At 45.4% G+C, this 23,561-nt stretch overlaps 1 protein-coding gene across 1 annotated transcript; it reads left to right on the top strand.

The window, feature by feature from the left end:
• Window position 1: 1 nt before the first annotated feature.
• On the top strand, window positions 2-22,893 carry CDC25A (cell division cycle 25A; the record flags this gene model as incomplete). Its single annotated transcript, XM_077777043.1, has 15 exons — window positions 2-183; window positions 1,204-1,277; window positions 2,653-2,695; window positions 3,195-3,231; window positions 3,716-3,817; window positions 5,396-5,515; window positions 7,793-7,927; window positions 8,428-8,502; window positions 13,573-13,782; window positions 17,493-17,591; window positions 18,930-18,992; window positions 19,088-19,186; window positions 19,886-20,016; window positions 21,541-21,652; window positions 21,830-22,893. Coding segments are annotated over 15 exons (1,623 nt in total), but the record flags the coding sequence as incomplete, so codon positions are not given.
• Between the last annotated feature and the right edge of the window lie 668 nt (window positions 22,894-23,561).

The following is a 23,561-nucleotide window of genomic DNA, read 5'->3' as shown; positions in this document are numbered from 1 at the left end:
CGCCNGCGCCGCCCTGGACCTGGGCCCGGAGCCCCCGCACCGCCGCCGCTTGCTCTTCGCCTGCAGTCCCCCTCCCACGCCGCAGCCAGTTGTGAAAGCGCTGTTCGGCGCGCCAGCCGCTGGAGGCCTGTCGCCTGTCACCAACCTGACGGTCACCATGGACCAGCTGCAGGGGCTGGGCAGGTGAGAAGGCACTGGCGAGCTCCGCCACAGGCCGCTGGGCTCCCAGGCGGCTCTCGGGGCGGGAGGGGTGATNTGATCAGGCCGGGAAACGGGCCGGGAGAGGGGCGATACCTGTCCGCCGCTCGTGGGCGGGCCCCACTGCGCTGGGGCCCGCCATGTGCACCCTCCCCCAAGGCGGAATGTTGGGCGGGAGAGGCCGTTCGGACCCTCCAGGGCCACCCTCAGCCCCGAGCCGGGCCCGGTAGGGGGTGGGGTCGGCCTGGGTTCCCCAGCTTGGCCACCCCTTTCAGGTTGCCTTGTACTCTTCTGTCCCAATCTCAGGAAACTCTTTGAAATATATCCCCACGGGGGCAAAGCAGACCCTTTCAGGCGCTCACTTCCACCCTTTGCGGAACCACCTTGCAGGATCTTGGCTTCCTTGTGAGCTTTGTTCCTTCTCTTCAGAGAGCCCTGGCGTTTTCTTTCTTGGCCTATGTGCAAAATCTCCCAATTCCTCACCCCATGCACATTCCTGATGTCGTCCCGTGCGTTCCTAAAGCCAGGCCTTTTTACTCATGTTTCCCTCCTCAAAAGCTCCCCGGACTTTTCGTTGTAGCAAAACGTGCATCCCACGATGTTTCTGGTGGAGCTGCTTTCCCTTCAGTTTCGGACATCCCATCTTCTCTGTAAGCACATGTCTTACACGTTTTCCAACCTCTGAACAGCAGGAACTTTCTGTCCATTTTATCTTTCATCACAGCACCGTACCTAGAGTACCTAGATCGCATGCTCTCACTTCAGGAAGTATTCAACATCATAGTCCTCTTGTCTACAATGTGACCCAGGCCATGCCTACCCACCCTTTTCTTATCTTTTATATTCTCCAGTGCTAACTGGGTGTTTTGGGTGGCAGAGTGGGGGTCTGGTGTGGCCTAGAATGAGATGGTTATTAGCCTGGTTACTTGCTATAACCTCATGGCCTGTCTCTTGTATGTAACCTTGTAATTATGTTTTAGAAATAGTTATTTCTCTTGCTTTCAGTGAGTATGAACAGCCACTGGAGGTGAGAAACAGCAGTCTGCAGAGAATGGGCTCCTCTGAGTCAACTGATTCAGGTATTCCTTTAGTCTTCAACATTTATCACGTGGGGATCAATACTTCGAATTTGTTGAAATGTGCGCTTCACGGAGGAACTTAGATTGGCAACTAGTTCAGACAACAAACAAAAGTCATGGCCTTCAGTGACAAACACTCTTAAAACAGGAGAAAGAAGGCCCTGTGGTAGTTTATGAAGGGAGGAAACAAGTGTCTGCAAGGAGGTGGTGTGTGCTTGATCTTGAGAACACGTAAGTAAAGTAGTTGCATAAAATGAACCATAACACCAAGCTCAGAAAATTGTATTGGTTAAAATGCAGGGTCAAATTACTGGAAGTTATTGGAAGTATAATGAAATTGTTTCAGTGAGCTTGCTATGGAGGAAATGTGCCAGTGCATTTTATTCTAATTCGCAGATTGATGGTTACTGCAGGGTTTATAGTTGCATGGATGCTTTAGGTTATGGATCCACAAGAGCAAAGTTCTTAAAATGTAGGCTTCTTAGGAACTAGGGAGAGGATTCTTTTTCTTTTCTTTTTTTTCTTTTTTTTTTTTAGGTTTTTAAGTTTATCTTGAGAGAGAGAGAGACAGACAAAAGGAGCCAGGGAGAGGCAGAGAGAAAATTCCAAGGCGGCTCTACCCTGTCAGCCTGGAGCCAGATATGGGGCCTGAGCTCACAAACAGTGAGATCATGATCTGAGCTAAAACCAAGAGTCAGACTGAGCCACCCAGGCGCCCCAGGAACTAAGGATAGGACTCTTACTTGTGGCAGTGTGGCAAGTGAGAATATCAGAACTAACACTTGATTTCCTGCAAAGTTATATGGCTATCATGAGAGGCAGGCGCTCGTGGATTTGGGCAGTACTGAGAGCATCGTCTCCTCCTTGCTTCCTTTGATGAGATGGGCACATTACTTGGTATAATTTTGTTAAAGGTAATGAATACTTGCCTTGTTTGTCATATGCCTGATAAGTGTATTTTTCCAAACCCCCAAATTACATTTATGATCTGACAAAATAAAATATTTGAAGTCAAAACCTCCAGGAAACTGGTATCTGTTTTTTCCATGGATGAAACAAAGTTACTTGGGTAATCTCTATTTGAACAACCAACCAAACGTTAGAAGATTGTATTTAATTCTCCCCACCTACTCCCTTGCTGATATTTGCAGGTAGGAAAAGGAGATTGGTAGATATCCAGTGAAGATGTTAAGACTTGGGGCAAATAGAAAGTTTTGACAATCAAATAGAGACGCCACTTTAATTCTGACAAAAGTCCAGGCCCTTACTTAGTCTTGGTTGAGAGCTTAAAGAAACAGTACTCATAGTATTTTTATTTAATGACAAAATGGTGTTTTGTATATTATTGCCTGAGAGGTTTTATTATTTTCCACAGGCTTCTGTCTGGATTCTCCTGGGCCCTTGGACAGTAAAGAAAAGTATGTATTCACTGCTTTTAAAAGCTTCTGCTTAGGAAAGACTTAATTTTTTAAAGAAATTTGCTGTGTTCTGGATGGGAGCCCTGGATTTAACTGACCCTAGCAAGACTTCTGCATCCTAGAAATAAGTCTGGTGCCTTTAGAGAATGAATAGTTTGTGCCAGCAGTTTTTAAAACTTCCCTTCCTTTATTTTAGCTGTAATTTTTGGTGTTTAAGTCTCCCCCAAACCCTTATTTCACCCTCTGACATCATAGCTTGAAACAACATGTGTATTTTAAGAGAAGACCTGGGCTTGTTTTGTTCTTTTCACCTAGAAGCCCAATGTTGGGGGTGCTTGTGAGAACGGGACAGCTTCAGAAATCTGTTCTTCCATCTTGCCTAAAATGGGAATGTTTGATTGCCTGCCTCCTCCCCAAACTATAGGATAGACACTATAGCTGCTCATATGAATACCTCTCTTGTTTTATTCTTATTGTTTACCTTCTGATCTCATTGCAGCCTTGAAAATCCCATGAGGAGAATAAATTCCCTACCTGTAAGTTAGTTCCCTTTTTTATTTTGAGCTAATTTACATTAATCTGTCTCCTTTAGCTGTTAGCATGATCTTAATTTAGACAGCAAAGGTTGTTCTTCCTTCATCTCATAAGCACCCAAAACACCCTGCCTGAACAGCCTCAATAATGGCTGCCTCTTCAGGGCTTTTTCTTTCATTTCTATCAGTTTTACAAAAAGAATACCCGGAAGTATCCTTTTTATGCAAATGGTATTTTGGGGTTGATTTGGCACCTAAATCCCTACTAAAAGGGGTGTAGACCTACCTTGTGAGATTAGGTGTAAAGCCACGTAGTGGAATCGTCTATCCTATGTTACTGCAAGGTGGAACCCTGAACACATTTCTTGGTTACCTCCCGCAGCGCGTGAGGATTTAGCCCCTCTACCATCATTATTTTTTCTTTTGAAACTGAATTTCCATTGAATTTTCATTTATGTGCCCTAATGTCTTTTTTTCATTTTGACAGCAGAAGCTCTTGGGATGTAGCCCAGCCCTGAAGAGGAGCCATTCTGATTCTCTTGACCATGATGCCTTTCAGCTGATGGACCAGGATGAGAACAAGGAAAACGTGAGTGGCATCAGTGTATGAACCAAGGCTAGAGGTAAAGCCACTGTGTCAGTGGCTTACAGAGAAGAGAAGTAAGTGGTTGGGCTGCTTTCTGAGACTAGACCTTCACCAAAGTCATTCATCATCTTTGTAGTCAGAGAAGCCTGGATTTGAATCCTTCTTACTAGCTATGTGACCTTGATCCATTACTTCTTTTTAGGCTTCTTCGTCATCTTTGTATACAGATAAATAATAGTAACTTGTCAGATATTATGGGAATTAAATAAGATAATGTATATAAAGCATTTAAAATGGTTTCTGGCAGGGAGGGGTTGCTCAGATGGCAGCCCTTAGGGCTAATTGTATCCATGAATAGTTTATCTAGAAGGGTCTGCCCAGGCCTTGCCTCTTTGTGCTCACTCTGGGATGAGTTAATAAGCTCAGAAAAAGGCTAATAGTGCTTTCTACTGAACACACTGAAGCTGTACTAATGCCTGGTTTTCCCTTAAACTTGGCTTTTCTTGGGTTTGCCTGCTTGGAACTTTGTTCTGGAGAGGAAACAGCATGCATAGGTTGTAGTTAAAGAGCTCTCATGATCTTAGGCCCCTCATTTAACCTGTAAGGTCTAGTTTCCTCATCTGTAAGATGGGGGTGATTGGGTTGCAGTTGCTGGTTATATGAGTTAATGCATAGAAAGTACTTAGTGGTTTGTTGGTGTGTAAATACTCTGATATTAGCTGTTAACTGCTCTGAGCACTTAATAAGTTAAGTGGCTGTTTTAGGTAGAGGGATTATAAGGGCTTTTAAAACTGAAGTAAATGGAATCATACAGAATGTATTCTGTCACTTCTGGCTTTCACTCAACATGTGAGATTCATTTATGTTGTTGACTAAAATAGTATTTTTATTTTCCATTGCTCTTAGTATGAAATACAATAATTATAAGTAGAAAGGAAAGAATTATCTGTTGGTAGGAAGACGGTGGAAAACACAAAGCCTCCAAATCTAGAGTAAAAAGTTTTTTTTTTAAGCATTTTTATTTTTTAATTTTTTTAATGTTTATTTTTGAGAGGGAGAGCACTTGCACACGAGCGGAGGAGGTGCAGAAAGATGTGGAGACAGAGGACGTGAAGCAGGCTCTGTGCCGGCAGCACAGAGCCCAATGTGGGGCTCAAACTCACGAACTGCGAGATCATGACCTAAGCTGAAGTCGGGCACTTAACCAACTGAGCCACCCAAGTGCACCAAGAGTAAAAGGTTTTGACACCTATTCACAGGCGATTATATTGAAACACTTTGCTTTAGATTTTAGAAAGTTGTTGATTCAATTTGGCTTATTAACTCTGTGTTTTGTATAACTTGGCAGATGTGTCTGTGGTGAGATAAAAAATGCTGCCTTAGAAGTTAGCTGTTGACAGTCTGAAATTCTTAGTGACACAGATTAAGTGTTGGAGTTAGCTCAGAAATGGGTAAATGCTTAGTTTGGAGGCAGTTACAGAGGTGAGCAGTGCCTACTCCCTTGACTGTCTCACCCGAGCTACAGCTAAGACCCTGGCTTTCATGGACAGGGGAAGACCTGTTGACTCTGCTGTCTTGCAGGAAGCCTTTGAGTTTAAGAAGCCAATAAGACCGGCATCTCGTGGCTGCCTGCACTCTCATGGACTTGAGGAGGGTAAAGATATCTTCACACAGAGGCAGAACTCTGGCCCAGCTCAGATGGTATGTGCTCTGGCTTTCACAGGGGAGTTCCTGGTGGGAAAGAATTAAAGCACCCTCTTTAACCTCGACTTAAAGACACTATAGCTCTTGTCTTTACCTTGACTTTGTCATTTGACACTAGACTGTCACATCTTTGGTGTTTTTGCTGTCTGGATAGCAGACAGGCAGAAGCAGAGTGAAAGATAGTATGTTTGAAATACTGAACTTGAACAAGGAATATTTGACCTTGTCAGTTCTGGGGGGAATAATCTGCAGATATCCTAGGTCATTCTTCTAAGTGTGTACACGGTGGGATTATGTGTATTAATACTTGTTCTTTCACAGTGCCTCCAGGGTGGTTTTGTTTGGAGACAGCACTTGGTTTCTTCCAAAGGTGGTTTATTAAGAACTATTATGGGGACTCCTGGGTGACTCAGTTGGTTGAGTGTTCAACTCTTGATTTTTGCTAAGGTCCTGATCCCAGGAATCTGGGATTGAGTCCCATGTTGGGCTCTGCTCTGAGCGTGGAGCCTGCTTGGGATTCTCTCTCCCTTTGTTCCTTTCCCCTGTTTGCGCGCTCTCTCGCTCTCTCTCTCTCAAATGAAAGGAACTATTATGGATTTCAATGAACCCACTGCCTATACGCTACTTGATAGTATTTGGGGCCACTTGCCCCAGGGTTATTTATTTGCCAGAGGCTGTCACTACTTCCACAGTTTCCTACTGGCAATCTGACAGCTTTAGACTAGAGAGAAAATGTGAGCAAAATGACCACATTTTGTTTCCAAGTTTTCCTGGGAACTTGCATATAGCTTTCCAGTCTGGTTTTGGTCTGAAGTTCAGGTTCAGCCAGTAATGCTGTTCTGTCTAGCATTTGCACAGAGCACTTTTGCATATGTTTTTGTCTCAATCTTCATAAGCATGTGAAGTGGCTGAAGTTAGCCCATTTTACATACTGGGAAAGTCTGGTCAGGGAGGTTGCCAAAGGAGACTCATAAATAGAAGACCAGGATTTAACAGAATCTCCTGATTCCCAAGTACACAGTAACCCTTTAAGTTCAGGGTATCCAAAACTAAATAGGGTGCCCTTGAAGACCATATCTTCAGGGTTTATTGTGGTCCCCTGGCCATCCTTAATTGTAAGTGACTTGTCCATCATTTATTACATCACATCTTCACTAGATGTGTCCCAGAACCTAGGTCACAAATATTGGTATTCTAGTGTGAGCCTTCAGTGTGTTGCCCCACAATAAGGTTACCGGCTTCTTGGTTCTAGTGGCTGAGAACTTGCCGGTGTGCCCGGGGCGTGCTCAGGAGCACTTGTGGAGGATCAGAGGCAGCCTAGAACTTTTGTGAAGCAAGCTGGTTCCTGAAGCAAAGTTGGCCAGGTGCAGAGAGGATTTCTCCCTAAGTGAATGACTGGACTGGCTCCAAAAACCAAAAGGCCACTTGAGGATTAATGCAGTCCTCTTTAAAGGGATGGGTCTGCTGAAGGATTATATGTAGGACTTAAGTTGAGACTGCCTTGTTACTGTGGGGAAGAAAAGATATCTCTGAACATTTTTCCTGACTTTGGGAAGCACCTGGAAAAGAAATTATTCACTATATTAAACATATATTAGATTTATGATGGGGGTTTCCCAAAAGCAACAGGTTTGCCTAGTGAGATATCCCCATTTTTACTCCAGGAATGGTTCTCCTCAGAGAGCATGTAGTGGGGAGAAAAGCTTGGGCTTTGGAGTCAAACAGGTGAGCTGTGTGATCTTGGTAGCCTCTCTTAAGCATTGATTTCCTGATTTGATAAATAAGTAGAAAAGGATTAACTCACCTTAATGTGTTGTGAGGCTTCAGTGGGAGTAAACACTTGAGATTGTATCATAGTGTCTGGCACACAGTAATTCCTCAGTTAAAAACTGAGCACCTGTCATTTAAATTCCAAGTCTAAGGAACTAGGATCAAACGACATTACTGTATCACAACCTGCATATTGATCAGTGTTTACCGATTACAGTCCTCTGATAAAACAAACCTCGGCCCTTCATAAAAGAGGCCATCCCCACATCCCACTGTAAGGTGACTTGCTTCTGGGAAGACTCTTTTGCAAAGGCTTCTAGGCCCAATTCTACTCAGGGCTATGTGTGGACATCAAATCGTTTCTCATCTTAGGACGCATTATCCTTTGCTTAGCTGCCAAAATGTTACTTCTAATAAATATAGTATGTTTTCCTCACAAAATCTAGTGACCCAACCAAGGAAATCAAGTCTGATTATTAACAAGCTGTGAACTCTCTCTTCCAGCTTTCCTCGAATGAAAGAGACAGCAGCGAGCCAGGGAATTTCATTCCTCTTTTTATGCCCCAGTCCCCTGTCACTGCCACTTTGTCTGATGAGGATGATGGCTTCATGGACCTTCTTGATGGAGAGAACCTGAAGGTACTGTGTGTGTGTGTTTCTACCCATTCCCCTAAGTACTCTGGAAAAGTCATGTGAAAAACAACAATTCCCCAGGGCTTGAGTTGGCTGATCTTTTTGTTCATTTGGTGGGAATTTATTGAGACTCTGCTTCTAATCTGATTAAATCTGAGGGGGGTGGGCAGGGTTCTTCAAAAGAAGACACTGAGAGGTTCCTTCTTACCCTGAAGGAGCTGACTGTCTTTTGTGCAAAAAACATGGAACAAGAACAGTGTAGAACGAGCTGGAGAGACCAAGTCTACCTCCTCAGTACCCTTGGGGTAGCGGGATGCCTTTAGCTACATTCAGATGTCTGAACTGTGAAATGTGCTTCTCTTCTGGCCTTAACATACTGGGGAGTGGGAAAGAGGAGGGCACATTAGATGCTTCCTGTGGCAAGTCTGATATTCCTCAGGTGGAGTCACACCTGAAACCTTCAAACTGTTAGTCTCTACTGAATCTTTGTGTTTCTCTTTCTTTAGAATGATGAGGAGACCCCATCATGCATGGCAAGCCTCTGGACTGCCCCCCTTGTCATGAGAAGGACTACAAACCTTGTAAGTTGTTCCAGTGTATTCAGAGAACCTGGAGTAATTAGGCCTCTGGGACAGAGTGGACTAGACTACATGGAAAACCAGTGCTTCTGCCCACATCACCACAGGAACCAAAAATAGTTTGATTTGAGATTCTGTCTTTGGGTCTATGGGCCCGTTTCTTGACCAGGCGCTAGTGTTCTCTGGTGTGAAGCACACTGTTTCTTCGAGTCTTTTGTTTTTATAATTTCTGGTTCATCCCAGCCTTCTTGGTCAAATTAATGTTCTTGCTGTAGCTGTGACCATTCTTAACTTCTAGTTTAAGATCTCAGGAAAATACCTGTTAAATTGAATTTAAGGGGTTTTGAGAGAGAGAGCAAGCGAGAGAGAGAGAGCGAGTAAGCAGGAACGGAGGAGAGGCAGAGAGAGGGAGACCCAGAATCCAAAGCAGGCTCCAGGCTCTGAGCTGTCAGCACAGAGCCTGATGCAGGACTGGAACTCACAAACTGAAATCATGACCTGAGCCAAAAGTTGGATGCTTAACCCAGGGCGCCCTGGGGTTCAGTAATTCTTAAACTAAGTAAGACATGGTACTGGCCTAAGTTTTAATTGGCAGCTTGGTGAGTGAGCAATTTGTAGTTGACAAAAGAAATATGACCTTAGGCAGAAGAACTAGCTATAGGCACCATCTATACCCACTCAACCCAGCAGGTGGCCCTGCGGCAGACGGAGGCACTCTTCCTCAGGGGCATTGGCTGGAGAACCGTGGCCCAGAACAAAAAGAGGGAATGCTAACCATGCCCTGTCTTGATTGGAATTGAGAGAACATACTGGACTACCGTATTGTTTACTGGTCACAGCTGAGCCAATGTTCTCCAGTAGAATGAGGTAGATATGATGGACTGGTTGGAAAAGTTGGGACAGAAAGCCTTCATTTGAAGGGTATTAGTTATGTTCTTAATTGCAGAAAAAGAACTGCCAGTTTTGGACTAATGGGAGTTTAAGGGGGCTGTGAGATGGCCACTGTGGGGAGCTAGTGAGATTCCTGTAGCTATTCGTTTTTGAGCCAGAGTTAGGTATGGGAGGTCAGTGTGGGATGGGAAGGCTGGGGAGGAGGGGTCATCCAGGGTGGGATGTTGCAGAGGGCAAATCAAATAGCAGCTTGAGGTTCCTCACAAGTGACAGTGATTGATGGCACCTTGGTGGTCTAAGCTGTGGGTGCAGGTACGGGTAATCTGGGGTTTGGCCCTGAGTGAGGCAGAGTCCACAGGCCGGGGCTTTGGTTAGTCTCAAAACTCTCCCTCAGGAGTTACTGAGGAACACACGTGTATGGGCACTCTTAGCTCCACAGAGCTCTTGTTTGCAAAATGGGGAGCTGGCTATCCTCTGTCGCGGAGTCTCTGGCTGTTATCTTTCTCAGCCTTGTTTTGCTTTGTCCATGCTTTTCAACATTTATGTGAAGTCTGCCAAACATTTGGGACACTGCTTTATCTGCTTCCTGCTCAAAGATTCTGTTTTACCTCAGGTATTTTCCACATAGAGTTTAGGATTACTTCAGAGCTTAAAGGTGTTGAGAATATTACCTATAGATAATTGAAGCTTTATATAATCTTTATATGTTTTCATCTGTGTAAACTCCCCCACAGCTCATATTTAGGACAGATATTTGGGTTTCTGTTGCCTCATTTAAGTTAGAATTGCCTTTGACCCAGCCAGGCATTTCGTTTCAGCTGTTACTGATCTAAGCATATCCATGGATGACCACTTCATTGTTATGGGGTCCTAAAGTGGCCAGTGCTTTGTCCCTTTGCAGAGCAGAGCCCTCCCCTGGCCCTCACAGTGTGACCTGCTCTGAGAGGCTCTCTGGATTTGAGACGGGGCAAGCAGCTTGCTGTGGCCCCCAGCATTTGCTTCAGCCCAGAATTCGAGGGGTCAGTAGATAAGCTCTCAGACTGCTTTCACATGGAGACTTCCCTTCTTAGTAGTATCCTTAATTAGCCATTTTTATAGTCTGTATGTCATTATCTTGTCCTAAATAGGGTTTGTCGCCAGTGTCATCCTCAGTTACACCTGTTTAACTCAGCCTGCATATTAAAACTTCACACTTTCAAGCAGTAAGACATCAAGGAGTGGGTTCTTTTTCCATGTCTCAGCCGTGGGATAGCGGAGTTATAGAGCCACTCAGAGGTGTGGCCGATGGTAGCTCACCCTGTGTGTGTGGCCTTGTGTGTCCCACTGAATAGGTGGGCATTGCGGATGCTTCCAGGGCAGGAATGTCCATCACCCTGGAAAGAGTCATACGCTATGAGCAGCCACCTGTGTGCTGTGAGCAAGTCGGAGGGTGATCCCCCAGAGGGGGCATGTTTGCCCAGGGTCTAAGGTGTGTGGGAACGTGTCAGGGGTAAGCTGTGTTGACTCATAAAAGCAGTTCATCTGAGGCAGTAGCATGGAGCCCTGTGAAGCTGGAGAATGGGGCAGAGCGAGGTTGTGACAGATTTCCCTTGTCTGCTAGTCTGAGGGGTGTGGATGGACTGACTTACCCGGGAGCATTAGGATTCCTCGAGCGTAACTTCAAGTAACTCACTAGTTACAAACAGGGTAATGATTCAACAAAATGCTCAAGACTTTCTCTGAATCATGCAGAGGAAGAGATTGAACAAATCTTTGTAAATTAGGAATGGGTGGTAATTAGGTGCAATAGTGGTGAAGGAGAAGTCATGAGAATGACACCAAAGTTTTCAGTGTAGAGACACTCTTAAAATTCTTCCTTGGCTTTGATGGGTGTTTTTGTGTGTGTTTAAGCACCCTGGGAGGTAGAGAGCCTGCTGTCTCCGGTCTTCTCCATAGCATTTGGTTTGGTGTAGGTGTGCCCTCAATCATGCCACCTTATGTGAGTACAGCCACAGGCCAAAGAGAATGATAGGACTTAGGCATCTGGGTTTTAGACCCCACCTGAGCTACCCACAAATGGAGACCTTGAGCAATACATTTTTGTTTAGCTGCATGTTGCCCAATTTATAAAATGAGGGCTGATTAGGAGGAGGGACCACATTTGTTTCTAGTTCTAACATCCAGGTAGTTTGAATGAAAAAGACTTTTAAAATATCTTTAGCCTGAAGACTAAAGGCTTTTTTTGTTTTTTGTTTTGAGAGAGAGAGCGAGCGCGGGGGAGTTGAGGGGTAGAGAGAGGGAGAGGAAATCTTAAGTAAGCTCCACACCCAGCATGAACCCTGACACAGGGTTCAATCCACCCTAAGATCATGACCTGAGTTGAAATCATGAGTCAGATACTTAACCAACTGAGCAATCCAGGTGCCCTGAGTTTTTGTTTGAAGATTTTTCTCATTTATATTCCATATCATCTAGTGTAACACTTGACAAACAACAGTAATTCACAGGCTTTCTATTTTTTAGTTGAACATACTTATACTCACCCTATCAGTATAGTCTATAGACTTATGTTTGCATCAGGGATACTTTCAAACAGAAGAAGTGAGGCTGTGCCTGCACAGACACACATCCTCATAATTGTGCAAGTGCCCGACAAAAATCCAATGCTGTCACAGTACAAATTCAAAGTCACACACCCTTAGGAAGACCTATAAATTGATATCCTTACAATTTTACACCATCAGTGCCCTTAAACTATAAACGGGCCAATGAACTATACTGTTGAGGCCACTTCCTTTTTTTTTTTTTAATTTTTTTTTTTTAATGGTTTATTTATTTTTAGGAGAGAGAGACAGCGTGAGCAGGGGAGGGTCAGAGAGAGAGGGAGTCACAGGCTGAAACAGGCTCCAGGCTCTGAGCTGGCAGTCAGCACAGAGCCCGACGCGGGGCTCGAACCCATGAACTGCGAGATCATGACCTAAGCGAAAGTCGGACGCTTAACCGACTAAGCCACCCAGGTGCCCCTGTTGAGGCCACTTCCAAATTACAGTAGATTAGTGTGAATAGCTATGAGGAAATAGGCTATATCAGTACAGATGCTTTGACTAAATTTACTAGGTCCTTTTGAAAGGCATAAATTATGTACAAAGTGAGGAAGCTTGGGAAATAGCTATCAGTGTTTTTAATTGGATTTATAGGGGTCCTTCATAGTGAGGAATTGCCTTGCACAGTTACTGCAGACTCAGTATTGCTGGCGCTGTATTGCAATTGTATCTGCCCTGAAGGAATTCGCAATTCCCTCCGAGACCCTGTTGAAAGCAGTGGATCCTCTTCCCATAGACTTCAGCAAAGTTAGGAGAAAATCGTTGGTCTCTGAGAGCTAGTGTGGGAGTGGCCCACTCTGCTGCAAATTATTGACCAGAACATTTCAAAGGAGCATCAGTGAAATTTTAGTATCTTTTTTTTTTTTAATTTTTTTTAATGTTTGTTTGTATTTGAGACAGAGACAGACAGCATGAGTGGGGGAGGAGGGAGAGAGAGAGGGAGACAAAGAATCCAAAGCAGGCTCCAGGCCCTGAGCTGTCAGCACAGAGCCCATTGCCGGGCTCGAACTCACAGACTATGAGATCATGACCTGAGCTGAAGTTGGATGTTCAACTGCTCGAGCCACCCAGGTGCCCCAGAAATTTTAGTATCATCTTGAAAAGGAGTGGTTTACCGGGGTGTAAAGAGATTCTGCGTGGAAGGAAAAGCTGGGCCAAGGCACACAGAGTCATGAACCGACAGATGAGCTTAGACTATCCCTACCATTGGTTAGATTGACTGCCCTTGGACTCTGGGAAATTTGTCTTAGACCAAGTAGAGAGGACTTTTGATCACAGTTTGAAGGCACTTGCTCCTCTGCACCCTTGCCCCCTACAAATTTACACCCTTTGTAGACCGTGGGCTTTTTTTAAGGGCATGGATTGTCTTCCCCATCTCCATATGTCAGCTCAGTATGTATGCATCGAGCACCAGGTCCTCAGTGTCTACTATGTGCCATGCCCTACAAGAATTAGTAGGGCTAGATGAATGGACAGAGTCTGTTTCCTAATTTAGGGTAGATCTTAAACTATCCCAGAAAGCCCTTGACCCATTCTCTTTACCATTCAAGTGAACGGGTTTTAATGGAAGATGGGTCTCTTTTTTTCTCCCCCCCACTAGGGCAATCGATGCAAGCTGTTTGACTCTTCTTCCACATGTAGCTCTGTCACCCGGTCGGTGTTAAAAAGACCAGAACGATCTCAAGAGGAGTGCCCGCCTGGAAATACAAAGCGATCTCAAGAGGAGTACCCGCCTGGAAATACAAAGCGGAGAAAGAGCATGGCTGCGGCCGGTCCCGAAGAGGCAGCTGGTCCAGAGAAGCCCCAGGAGGTTAGTTTTGCAGGTGCCTTTTTGCTCAAGGAGAATGATAATTCTATTTTGCAATTCTGAAATTTCCATTTGGCTTTTTTCTTTGCCAAGACTTAATATTTTCCATTTGTTTCAAGCATGTTGCTAATTGGCTGTTGAAGCATTTTTTTATGACGGCTGCTTTAAAATCCTTGTCAGTTATTTCAACATCTGTGCTGTGGTGTTGGCTTCTATTGATTATCTTTTCCTATTCAAGTTGAGATTTTCCTGGTTCTTAGGATGACAAGTGACTTTTCAATTGTCTCCTGTATATTTTAGCTATTATAAGACTCTGTTCTATGTAAATTTTCTGTTTTAGCACACGTGATACTGCAGGGATGATTGGAGTGGAAGTTCACATTCCCCAGCACAGCTTCCCTTGACACATAGGGTGACCTCATTATTGCGGGCAGGAGTGGGAGTTCAAGTTCCCCACTAGACCACCCCAGTGGAGTGGAGGCTGGGCACTTAATTATGGCTGGGCAAGAGCTGCAGGTCTAAGCTCCCCACTTGCTGACCAGACATAGTGTAGGGCCATCATTTTTTCCTTGGTGTTTGGCTATGATAGTGTTACTGTCTAAACGTTTAGTTTTCTGTCTAGGGGGCGCCTGGGTGGCTCAGTTGGTCTCACAGTTCGTGAGTTCAAGCCCCATACTCTCAGCACAGAGCCTGCTTCAGATCTTCTCCCTCTCTCTCCGCCTTGTGCTCTCTCTTTCTCCTTTTCCCTCTCTCCCTCTCACAAAAATAAATTAAAAAAACTTGTAAACATTTTTAAAAATAAAAAGTTTTCTGTCTTGATAGGCTGCCCTCTTCCTAGTCCTTTGGCTAAGGAGAACAGGTTTTCCTTAAGGCTTCTTCTTTCTTTGGGCTTGCTGCACTGCCGTCTCCTGATCTGCTTGGAACTATACATTTCCTACTACTTCAGGTTTGTCTCACAACTTTGTATGGGGTTTTCATTGTTTAATGCTTATTTATTGTGAAGGGGAGAGAGACAGTGGGGTGGGGGGCGGGCAGAGAGAGGGAGACACAGAATCCAAAGCAGGCTCCAGGCTCTGAGCTGTCAGCACAGAGCCCTATGTAGGGCTCAAACTCACCAACCATGAGATCATGCCCTGAGCTGAAGTTGAAACCTTAAGGGACTGAGCCACCCAGGTGCCCCTATAGTGTTTTTCATTGTATTTCTAAGTATTTTAATTCTTTTCTTAATTCAGACCTATCATGACCTAGTAAAAGTTTAATTTTTATAAATGTTTCATCACTTCTTCTCAAATCAGTTGCTCATAGTTATGTTTTGTTTTCATGTTATTTTGGAGCTTTACTAATATATCATGAATTTCTCTGTAGGTCAGTACACAAATGTAAATTCTTTTTATTTATTTATTTATTTTTAAAGCACTTAGGACATTTATTCATTTTAAAGTTTTATTTTGAGAGAGAGAGAGAGAGAGAAAGAGAGACCAGCAGGGGAAATGCAATGAGAAAGGGAGAGAGAATCCTAAGCAGGCTCTACACTGTCAGCATGGAGCCTGATGTTGGGCCTGAAGCCCCCAACCATGAGATCATGACCTGAGCTGAAATCAGAGAACTGGGCACTTAACCACCAACTGAGCCACCTAGGTGCCCCAGAGCTTTTTTTTTTTTTTTTTTTTTTGAGACAGTGCAAGCAAGCGTGTGGGTGCTGGAGCAGCAGGGAGAAAATCCTAAGCAGGCTCCAGGCAGCCAGCACAGAGCCTCAGGGCTCAATCTCAGATACCAAGAGTCAGATGCTCAGTTGACTGAGTCACCCAGGCATGCTCCATGATTACTCCATTTTTATTAACTTGTTCATATATTTTGGATTGTATTCATAGTTTTCCTGATTTTAAAACTATTCTTGCTTCTTGAAATGTCATGTTTGGCTTATTTAGAATTACTTTTATCTGTACGTGGTTTTCCTTTATTATACTATTCCTTATATCAGGTTTTGGTATTGATGTTTGATATTTGGCATTGTAAAATAAACTGGAGGATTGCCCATGTTTTCTGTAGCATGAAAAGGTTTGAATAAATACTACTATTCAAAGGTCTACTAGATGACAGCCATGAAAACACCTAGACCTGGCATCTTACATTTTATAATCTGCTTTAGTTACCTAATACTCGATGAACATTTTACTTTTTCTAATTAAAAGTGGAATTCTTGGAGTGCCTGGGTGGCTTATTTGGCTGAGTATCCAACTTTTGATTTTGGCTCAGGTCATGATCCCAGGGCCAAGCCCCACATGGGTCTCCATGCTGAGTATGGAGACTGCTTAAGATTCTTTCTCTCTCCCCCTCCCTCTTCCCCTCTCCCCTGCTTGCACTCTCTTTCTCTCTAAAAATAAAATAGATCTCAGACCATGATTTCATGGTCCGTGAGTTGAAGCCCTGCATCAGGCTCTATGCTGACAGTTCGGAGCCTGGAGCCTGCTTCAGATTCTCTCTCTCTCTCTCTCTCTCTCTCTCTCTCTGCCCCCTCTGCCCCTGCTCACACTCTGTCTCTCTCTCTCAAAAATAAACAAACATTTAAAAAATGTGTTAAAAAAATAAAATCTTTAAAAAATAGTAGAGTTCTCGGTTAAAGTGCAGGAACATTTATGGAACTTTGCATTTTATACGTGCTAACAAATTGCCTTCCAGAAATCTTCTAGTTTATATATCTATCAATATTCAGGAATTAAAAGGATTGATTTATTTATGTATTTAGAGAGAGCAAGCGAGCACGAGCAGGGGAGAGAGAGGGAAAGAGTGAGAGAGAATCCCAAGCAGGCTTCATGCTGTCAGCTAACCTGAGCCGAAGTTGATCGCTTAACCAACTGAGCCACTCCAGCGCCCTGCCTGCCTTTTCTCTTAATACTGTTCTTTTGATGGAGAGAATTTCTTGATTTTTAAATGTATATCAATTAATCTTTTTTATTTATGTTTAGTGCCTCTTTTTCTCCCCCCACCCCTCACCTTTTTAAGTAATCTCTACACCCAACATGGAGCTTGAACTTACAACCCCAAGATCAAGAGTGGCATATTTTAGGGGCTCCTGGGTGGCTCAGTTGGTTAAACATCTGACTTTGGCTCGGATCATGATCTCATGATTTGTGGGTTTGAGCCCCACATCAGGCTGACAGCTCAGCCTGGAGCCTGCTTTGGATTCTGTGTGTGTGTCTCTCTCTCTGCCCCTTCGCTACTCATGCTTTGTCTCTCTGTCTCTCAAAAATAAGTGTTAAAAAAAATTTTTTTTATTTTAAAGAGTGGCATACTCTACCAACTGAGACAGCCAGGCACCCCCAAGCCCTGGCTTTTTTTAGTGGAAAATAGTATTTAGAGACCATAGTGTCCTGTAGGAATGTTCATTGCACCTCTAGCGCTTCTCAGTGGATAGAGCTAAGAAATTTATTTTAGGCTTAGCCTTAATTTTAATTCCCCTTTTTAAAAAGGTGGGAAAAAGGAAAACTTAGTTTCCGAGCATTTCAGTTAGACACTGAAATAATAGGAGACCTAAGTCAGTGACCCATATTCTCTCTCTTTCAGTCCAGATTCAGTCAAATAAGAAAAATATTTTATTTGCTAAATATAGACATGTACATGTCACCTTCCTCCTGGTGACATGTTCTAGGTGAATGTTTTCAGAAGTTCTATTCAGAACCCTGACCTCATTTTCCACCTTTGATTTGTTACAGATTATACATCAGTCTTTATCCCTGGCATCTTCCCCTAAAGGGACCATTGAGAACATTTTGGATAATGACCCAAGGGACCTTATAGGAGACTTCTCCAAGGTAATTCTAGGCAGATGCAAGGAGAGCTGCTCTGGCTATGTGATTTAGGCTTTGGGTTGTTTCCTGGAACCCTCCCTCCCACTCCATCTTTCTCCTTCCCTGGGGTGGCTCTTGTGTCCCCCAAGGAGACACAGTTTGAAATTTTTAAAGATAAGGAAACAAACTCGTGATCAGATGTATCTTGGTCTCTGTGGGACTGTAGAGCTTACTGGTACTGATCAGAGGAAGTAGGAAGCCACCCACCAGCCACCTCGACTCCCACCCAAAGGCCAGGCTCTTTGGGAACTGTGTTTTAGTGCAGCAAAGTACAAAGAAGCAGGAATAAACCTGTAGCCACACTACACATCTGTATGTCAAAAGGTTATCTTAGAAGGTCCAGGGTTGAGACTGAATTTCTCTATTGTCCAGAGAAGCATAGCCTTTGAAGGAGAAGGCCCCCAGGGAAGTTGGGAGGACGATCTGCTGATGGCCTGATATGTATGAATTTGCTGTGTAATGAGGTGGCCGCCTTTGAGCTGTGGTAAACTATGAGGGTAGGACAGAGAACGTGTCCACAGCCTGTTAAGCCACGGATGATGTGAAGACTACCAGATCAATTTCTTATTCATCAGCTAACATCTGTTGAAGCACTTATTGTTATGTGTTCAGTAAAGATTCCAAAATGACACCCAGTTCCTTTCCTCAAAAACTTACCACGAGGTCAGTAAGACCTGCTGTGCCATATACCACATGGGAAATTGAAGTGAATGTCCTGATGGTAGGAGTCAGGGCCATATGTCATATTTCAGCCAGGTGAGTGTTGATGGAATAGGAGCACATAGGGGATCAAAAATAGGAGACCCTTCTGATCTGAAGGAAAGAGTAAGCAAAAGACTGGGTGTGTTCTCATATGGTGGACACTTGAATTGAAGCAATTGGTTGTTTGCCATAATGACCTTGCATATGGCTGTGGGGATGGGTGAGCTCTTGGTTCAGCCACTTGGCCTAATGAGTAATTGCTGGTGTGCCCATCTTTCCCCTCAAGGCCAGGTCTCCTATTTTTCCCAATTCCAGTGCCCAACACCATGTTCCTCACAGTCTGGTTACAGAGATGAGGGTTCCTGACAAAAGCAGGGGGAAGGAAATTATCTGAGGTTTCTGTATTTACATCTGGCTCACTAGCTAGCTAACCTTGGCTAGGCTTTACATTTGAGAATGAGGATAATATGCCTTGTAGGTATGTTTGAAAATGAAATGTCAGGATGTTAATGAGGTACCTAGATGAGTAATGCATTTAATGTTGCATTTATAGGCTTTCAGATTTTCTAAGTGTCTTTTTTTTTTTTTTTTTTTTTTAAGGGTTATCTCTTTCATACAGTTGCTGGGAAGCATCAGGACTTAAAATACATCTCTCCAGAAATTGTAAGTCCCCATTTTGGATCCTGCCACCCATGAGGTATTTAAATCTAGCTGTTTCTGGCAGCCAAAGTTGATTCTCCTGGGCTTTCTCCCCACAGATGGCATCTGTCTTGAATGGCAAGTTTGCCAACCTCATTAAAGAATTTGTTATCATTGACTGCCGGTATCCGTATGAATATGAGGGAGGCCACATCAAGGTATGGGTTCCTGAGGCTTACTGGTGAGCCCTGCTGTCATGGGAGGCGTAGAAGGAGCCCTGACAGGATCTGTGATTTTATTTTTTTATTTTTATTTTTTTTTTAATATTTTTATTTATTTCTAGGAGAGAGAGAGAGNGGACGCTTAACCGACTAAGCCACCCAGGCGCCCCTCTGAGAACGTTTTTAAGCAGTCTTGACTCCTGGTGCACTGGAGAATGTTCCCTGGCCTCACTACTGACCACCACCTGTACAGTAAATGCTCTCCATCCTGTGTCTCACACCTTCACCATGATGGGCATTTCTAGGTGGTACCACTGATTTCTAAGCCAGGCCTGAGCACCACAGGGCTTCTGACCAGAAGCCAGCCTCTGGTGACATGTCCCAGTCTATGCTGGGCTTAGTGATGCCTCTCAGTTTGTAACTGAATTAAGCTGCCTACTGGAGGTCCAGTGTTGTCAATTTAATCTTTTAATTAATAAAATAGTGTTGAAATCTAGTAAAGGGGTACATTAAATACAACATTAGTGTTTGTCAGTATCTTAGTGGTTTTGAAAGTCCCAAATTCATAAATCCTACTACTCAAGCCCACTGTAGTCATAACAATTGGAGGGGCCCGATTACAGATGACTGTCACAGAGTCATTACAGCAAGTGTGATACACGCAGGTGCCAAGAGTCTCTGGTGCCTTCTTCTCAGGGTGCGGTGAACCTGCACATGGAAGAGGAGGTAGAAGACTTCTTGCTCAAGAAGCCCATCGTTCCTACTGACGGCAAGCGTGTCATTGTGGTGTTCCACTGCGAGTTCTCTTCTGAGCGAGGCCCTCGCATGTGAGTGCTGTGTGGAACTGGGCTCTGGGGCGTGGGCCCACGGTGCTTTTGTGGGATGTGGCAGTGGATGGCTCGCACTGGCGGCGTCCTTCACACCGAGCACCCTCTTGCATGTCCCAAGTCATTTCTGTGCCTTGGCCTGCACACGTGATGCACAAATGTCCTGTTTTGTAAAAGTTCAAATTCATGTGTAGCAGATGTTTTCCCAAATTTTTACCTCTTAGGCAGTCAGTTGATTTGATGAACAGCTTTCTTGAGTGTGGCTTTGTAGGCCCGACCTGGCAGTTGCCAAGGGCTTTGGGCCTTATCCGGCCCAGTCTTGTCTCTGAGGCTAGCATGGTCATACCGGAAGGACAGAGAGAGACAGCCAGAGAGGGGGTGGAGACCAGGGCAGGGCGGACTGCAGCCTTGACTAGAATGGGCCGAGGTAGACAAGCCCACAGCCCCAGGTTCTTGTGCAGCCTTTTATTTTGAACTGGTTCGAAAGTCAGGCCATTTTCCTGCACGTTCCTCACTTGATTTCCCCAGTGGCTAATGTTTTGCCACATTCGTATACGTACAACCACATGCACAGCTACACTAGGAACTTGGCTCACGTGACCATCTCCCCATCTGCCTTCTAAGGACAAGGACTTGCCCTGTGTTTAGCACAAAACCGTGATCACATGAGGAAGTGGGATTTGAGCAAAGCCTGATGTTTGTTCACAAGTGGGATTATTCACTCTACAGATACTTACTATTGCTTTCAGGTGCTAGAGAGTGTTCTGGTTACTGGGGAGAACAGCAAAGTATAGGAGAACAGAAAACCCTACCTTCAGGGAGCTTGCATTTCAGAGTGGGCAGGAGGCAGACAAATCCAGTAAGTCTGTGTTAGAAGGTACTTCAGAGACAAGACGAGGTGGGTGCTCCGGGACAGGTTGGAGGAACAGGCTGGGGGCCAAAGTAAGTAAGTGAGTGGAGTGGAGAGAGGGGGAGAGCTGCAGGGACAGGGTACCAGGAGGTGGTCGGAAGGAGCCACTGGCCATATGAGGGTTTTGGGGAAGAGTATAGGGTACATGCAGGTGTCCTGAGGCAGAGCAGGCACCGCCTATTTAAAAACTGCAGGAAGGAAGAAAGCCGCCAGCTGAGATGGGAAGTGAGGAAGGGACCCTGGGCCAGTTGGCTAGGGGTGTGGCAAGAGTGGCGAATGCAGTGGGAAGCTGGCTCAGGTGCTGTCACTGCACAGGAAGTACAGGTGGTAGCAGGGAAGACGCTGAAACGGGGGTTGGACAGTAGGCTGTTTAACTTGGAGAAAGGACAGTTGGGGAGAGACTCTCTACCTTCCACCACCCGTGAACTCTTCCTAATGATCACACTTGGCCAGCAGCTCACCCCTCAACACTGATTGTTTCCAAGAATGAACGTGAAGTTGGGAACAGTGTGTAAGGAGTCACGCCACACCGCGGCTCTCACTGCGCTGTTGTCCCATGTCCCTTGTCTCTGTATCAGAAGAGCTAACGCTGCCATGGCCTGCCTTCTCAATAGGTGCCGGTATGTGAGGGAGAGAGATCGGCTTGGTAACGAGTACCCCAAACTCCACTACCCTGAGCTGTATGTCCTGAAGGGCGGGTACAAGGAGTTCTTCCTGAAGTGCCAGGTAAGCTGAGGTCCCTGGAGAGCATGGCCACCCCTTGCCCAGGTTGGACAGTTGGCTGTTTCTTGTCTGGGGATTTGCCACGCACAACGAAGGGCGCTAGAGGCTGCTGTGCCGACATGGGGAGCTGGCTTAACAGTGTGAGGCAGACGCCCCCTGATCATCCTCTCTTGTGCGCAGTCTCACTGTGAGCCCCCCAGCTACCGGCCCATGCACCACGAGGACTTCAAAGAAGACCTGAAGAAGTTCCGCACCAAGAGCCGGACCTGGGCAGGGGAGAAGAGCAAAAGGGAGATGTACAGCCGTCTGAAGAAGCTGTGAGGGCGGTGGGGCCGGACCGCAGCAGCCAGAGCCTCCCTCCATGCCACTTCTTCCCTCTTCGCTGCAGAGAAATTGAGCAGAGGGGCCAGCGGTGTGGAGAACGGGCCTGGGGCTTGCACGCCTCGCCCGCATCCGCGCTCCCAGGGCTCCTGCCGGCATCGCCTCTTCTGTCCCCGTAAGACGTTCTCTGCCTTGGGACTGTCTGTCAAGGCTGTGACTCGCCACAGCACAGTTCCGAGCACCAAGCCAAGAAGTTCTGACCCCTCACCCCCGCTGTTGGACGAACGACCTGAGGCCTTATTGGCACTGTCCTCTCGTGAGGGGAGGGGGCAGGAGGGGGAGAAGGAGCACGAGTGGGAAGCTGCTGGCCACATACCAAAGACAGCCTGGGAGGGGGATGGTCTCTGTGGGATAACCCGTATCTTTAATTTATTCAACTTCATCAATCACTTTAATTTTTTTTTTTTTTTTTTTTAACTCCTGGAGACTTTTATTTAACTGCTTCTTTAAGACACAATACTGCCATTCTAGGTAGGGTTTTATCATCCCAGGGACTACCTCTGCTTTAAAAAAAAAAAAAAAAAAATGTATGGAGAGAAGAGGCAAACTTGTGTTGAGGGACAGAAGTAGGAGCTCTGTCACCCCAGGAGGCACTGTGGTACTGGGGCTGCTGCTATTTAAAGCCAAGGACTGAGGTGCCAGTGGGAGCGGGCACTGGACTCAGACTTGGCTACAGGACATAAGCTAAACCTCCCAGACCTACCTCGAAGGCCACTGAGATCTCTGGGCAGGGGACCTATTCCTCACCCCAGTTCCCTGTGATGTTGGCTGGCATAGGAGTCATAGGAAAGCACTTCAGGCAGCTTCCATGGGGCCACCCCCAGGCCAGTGTTGGAATGCAGTAGTGTAGGCGTCCTAGACTAGGGGGAGTAGGGCGGGAGGGGGGACTCTGGGGTTGGGGAAGGGAGCGTACACCGAGTGTCTTCTATTATTACTCTGATACTCTTGAATAGCTTTTAATTTTCTAAAAATAGTCATTTTATGAGTCAAGGAGTATCAAATCAGTGTTGGCTGGGCCACCCAAGGTTGAGGTGGGCTGGAAGCCCTGGGCATTAGGAGAGGGATATGGGCGCTGGCATACAGATGACCATATAGAATGTGTTTCTCAGGAGGCAGCGTGGTGAAGTTTAAAGGTAAAACTTTGAGTTTATCATGTTTGAATTTGAGGGGTAGTGAGTGATGGCTCGTCACTAATTGCCCTTTCACCTAACTCCATGGAAATGGGGGTTTCAAAGGAACAGCTCCTTTCCAAGGAGCTGGGGCTGCGTTGGTTGATTCTGGACAGGCCTGTTTGGTTCCTGCTTATCGCCACCCACAGTCACTAGCCTCCTCACCATCTCTGCTCCATTGGGGCGTAGCCAGGTTTTTCTTACACACAGGTGCCAGTGTCCCCACTTGGCTTCCTGCTCTGGAGGTGAGGGGGGAAGCAGTGTTGATGGAGACGGCTGGTTGCTGTTCTGGGTTTGAGTTGCATTTGGCTATAAAACAATCTTGTTAGAAAAAGTAAGTGGGGAGGAGGGGAACAGGAGGA

The sequence above is a fragment of the Crocuta crocuta genome, unplaced genomic scaffold, assembly GCF_008692635.1.
Source record: "Crocuta crocuta isolate KB4526 unplaced genomic scaffold, BGI_CrCroc_1.0 scaffold77, whole genome shotgun sequence".
NCBI classification, from domain to species: domain Eukaryota; kingdom Metazoa; phylum Chordata; class Mammalia; order Carnivora; family Hyaenidae; genus Crocuta; species Crocuta crocuta.
The sequence above is the reverse complement of the archived record's forward strand: the minus strand, read 5'-3'. Positions and strand labels throughout refer to the sequence as shown.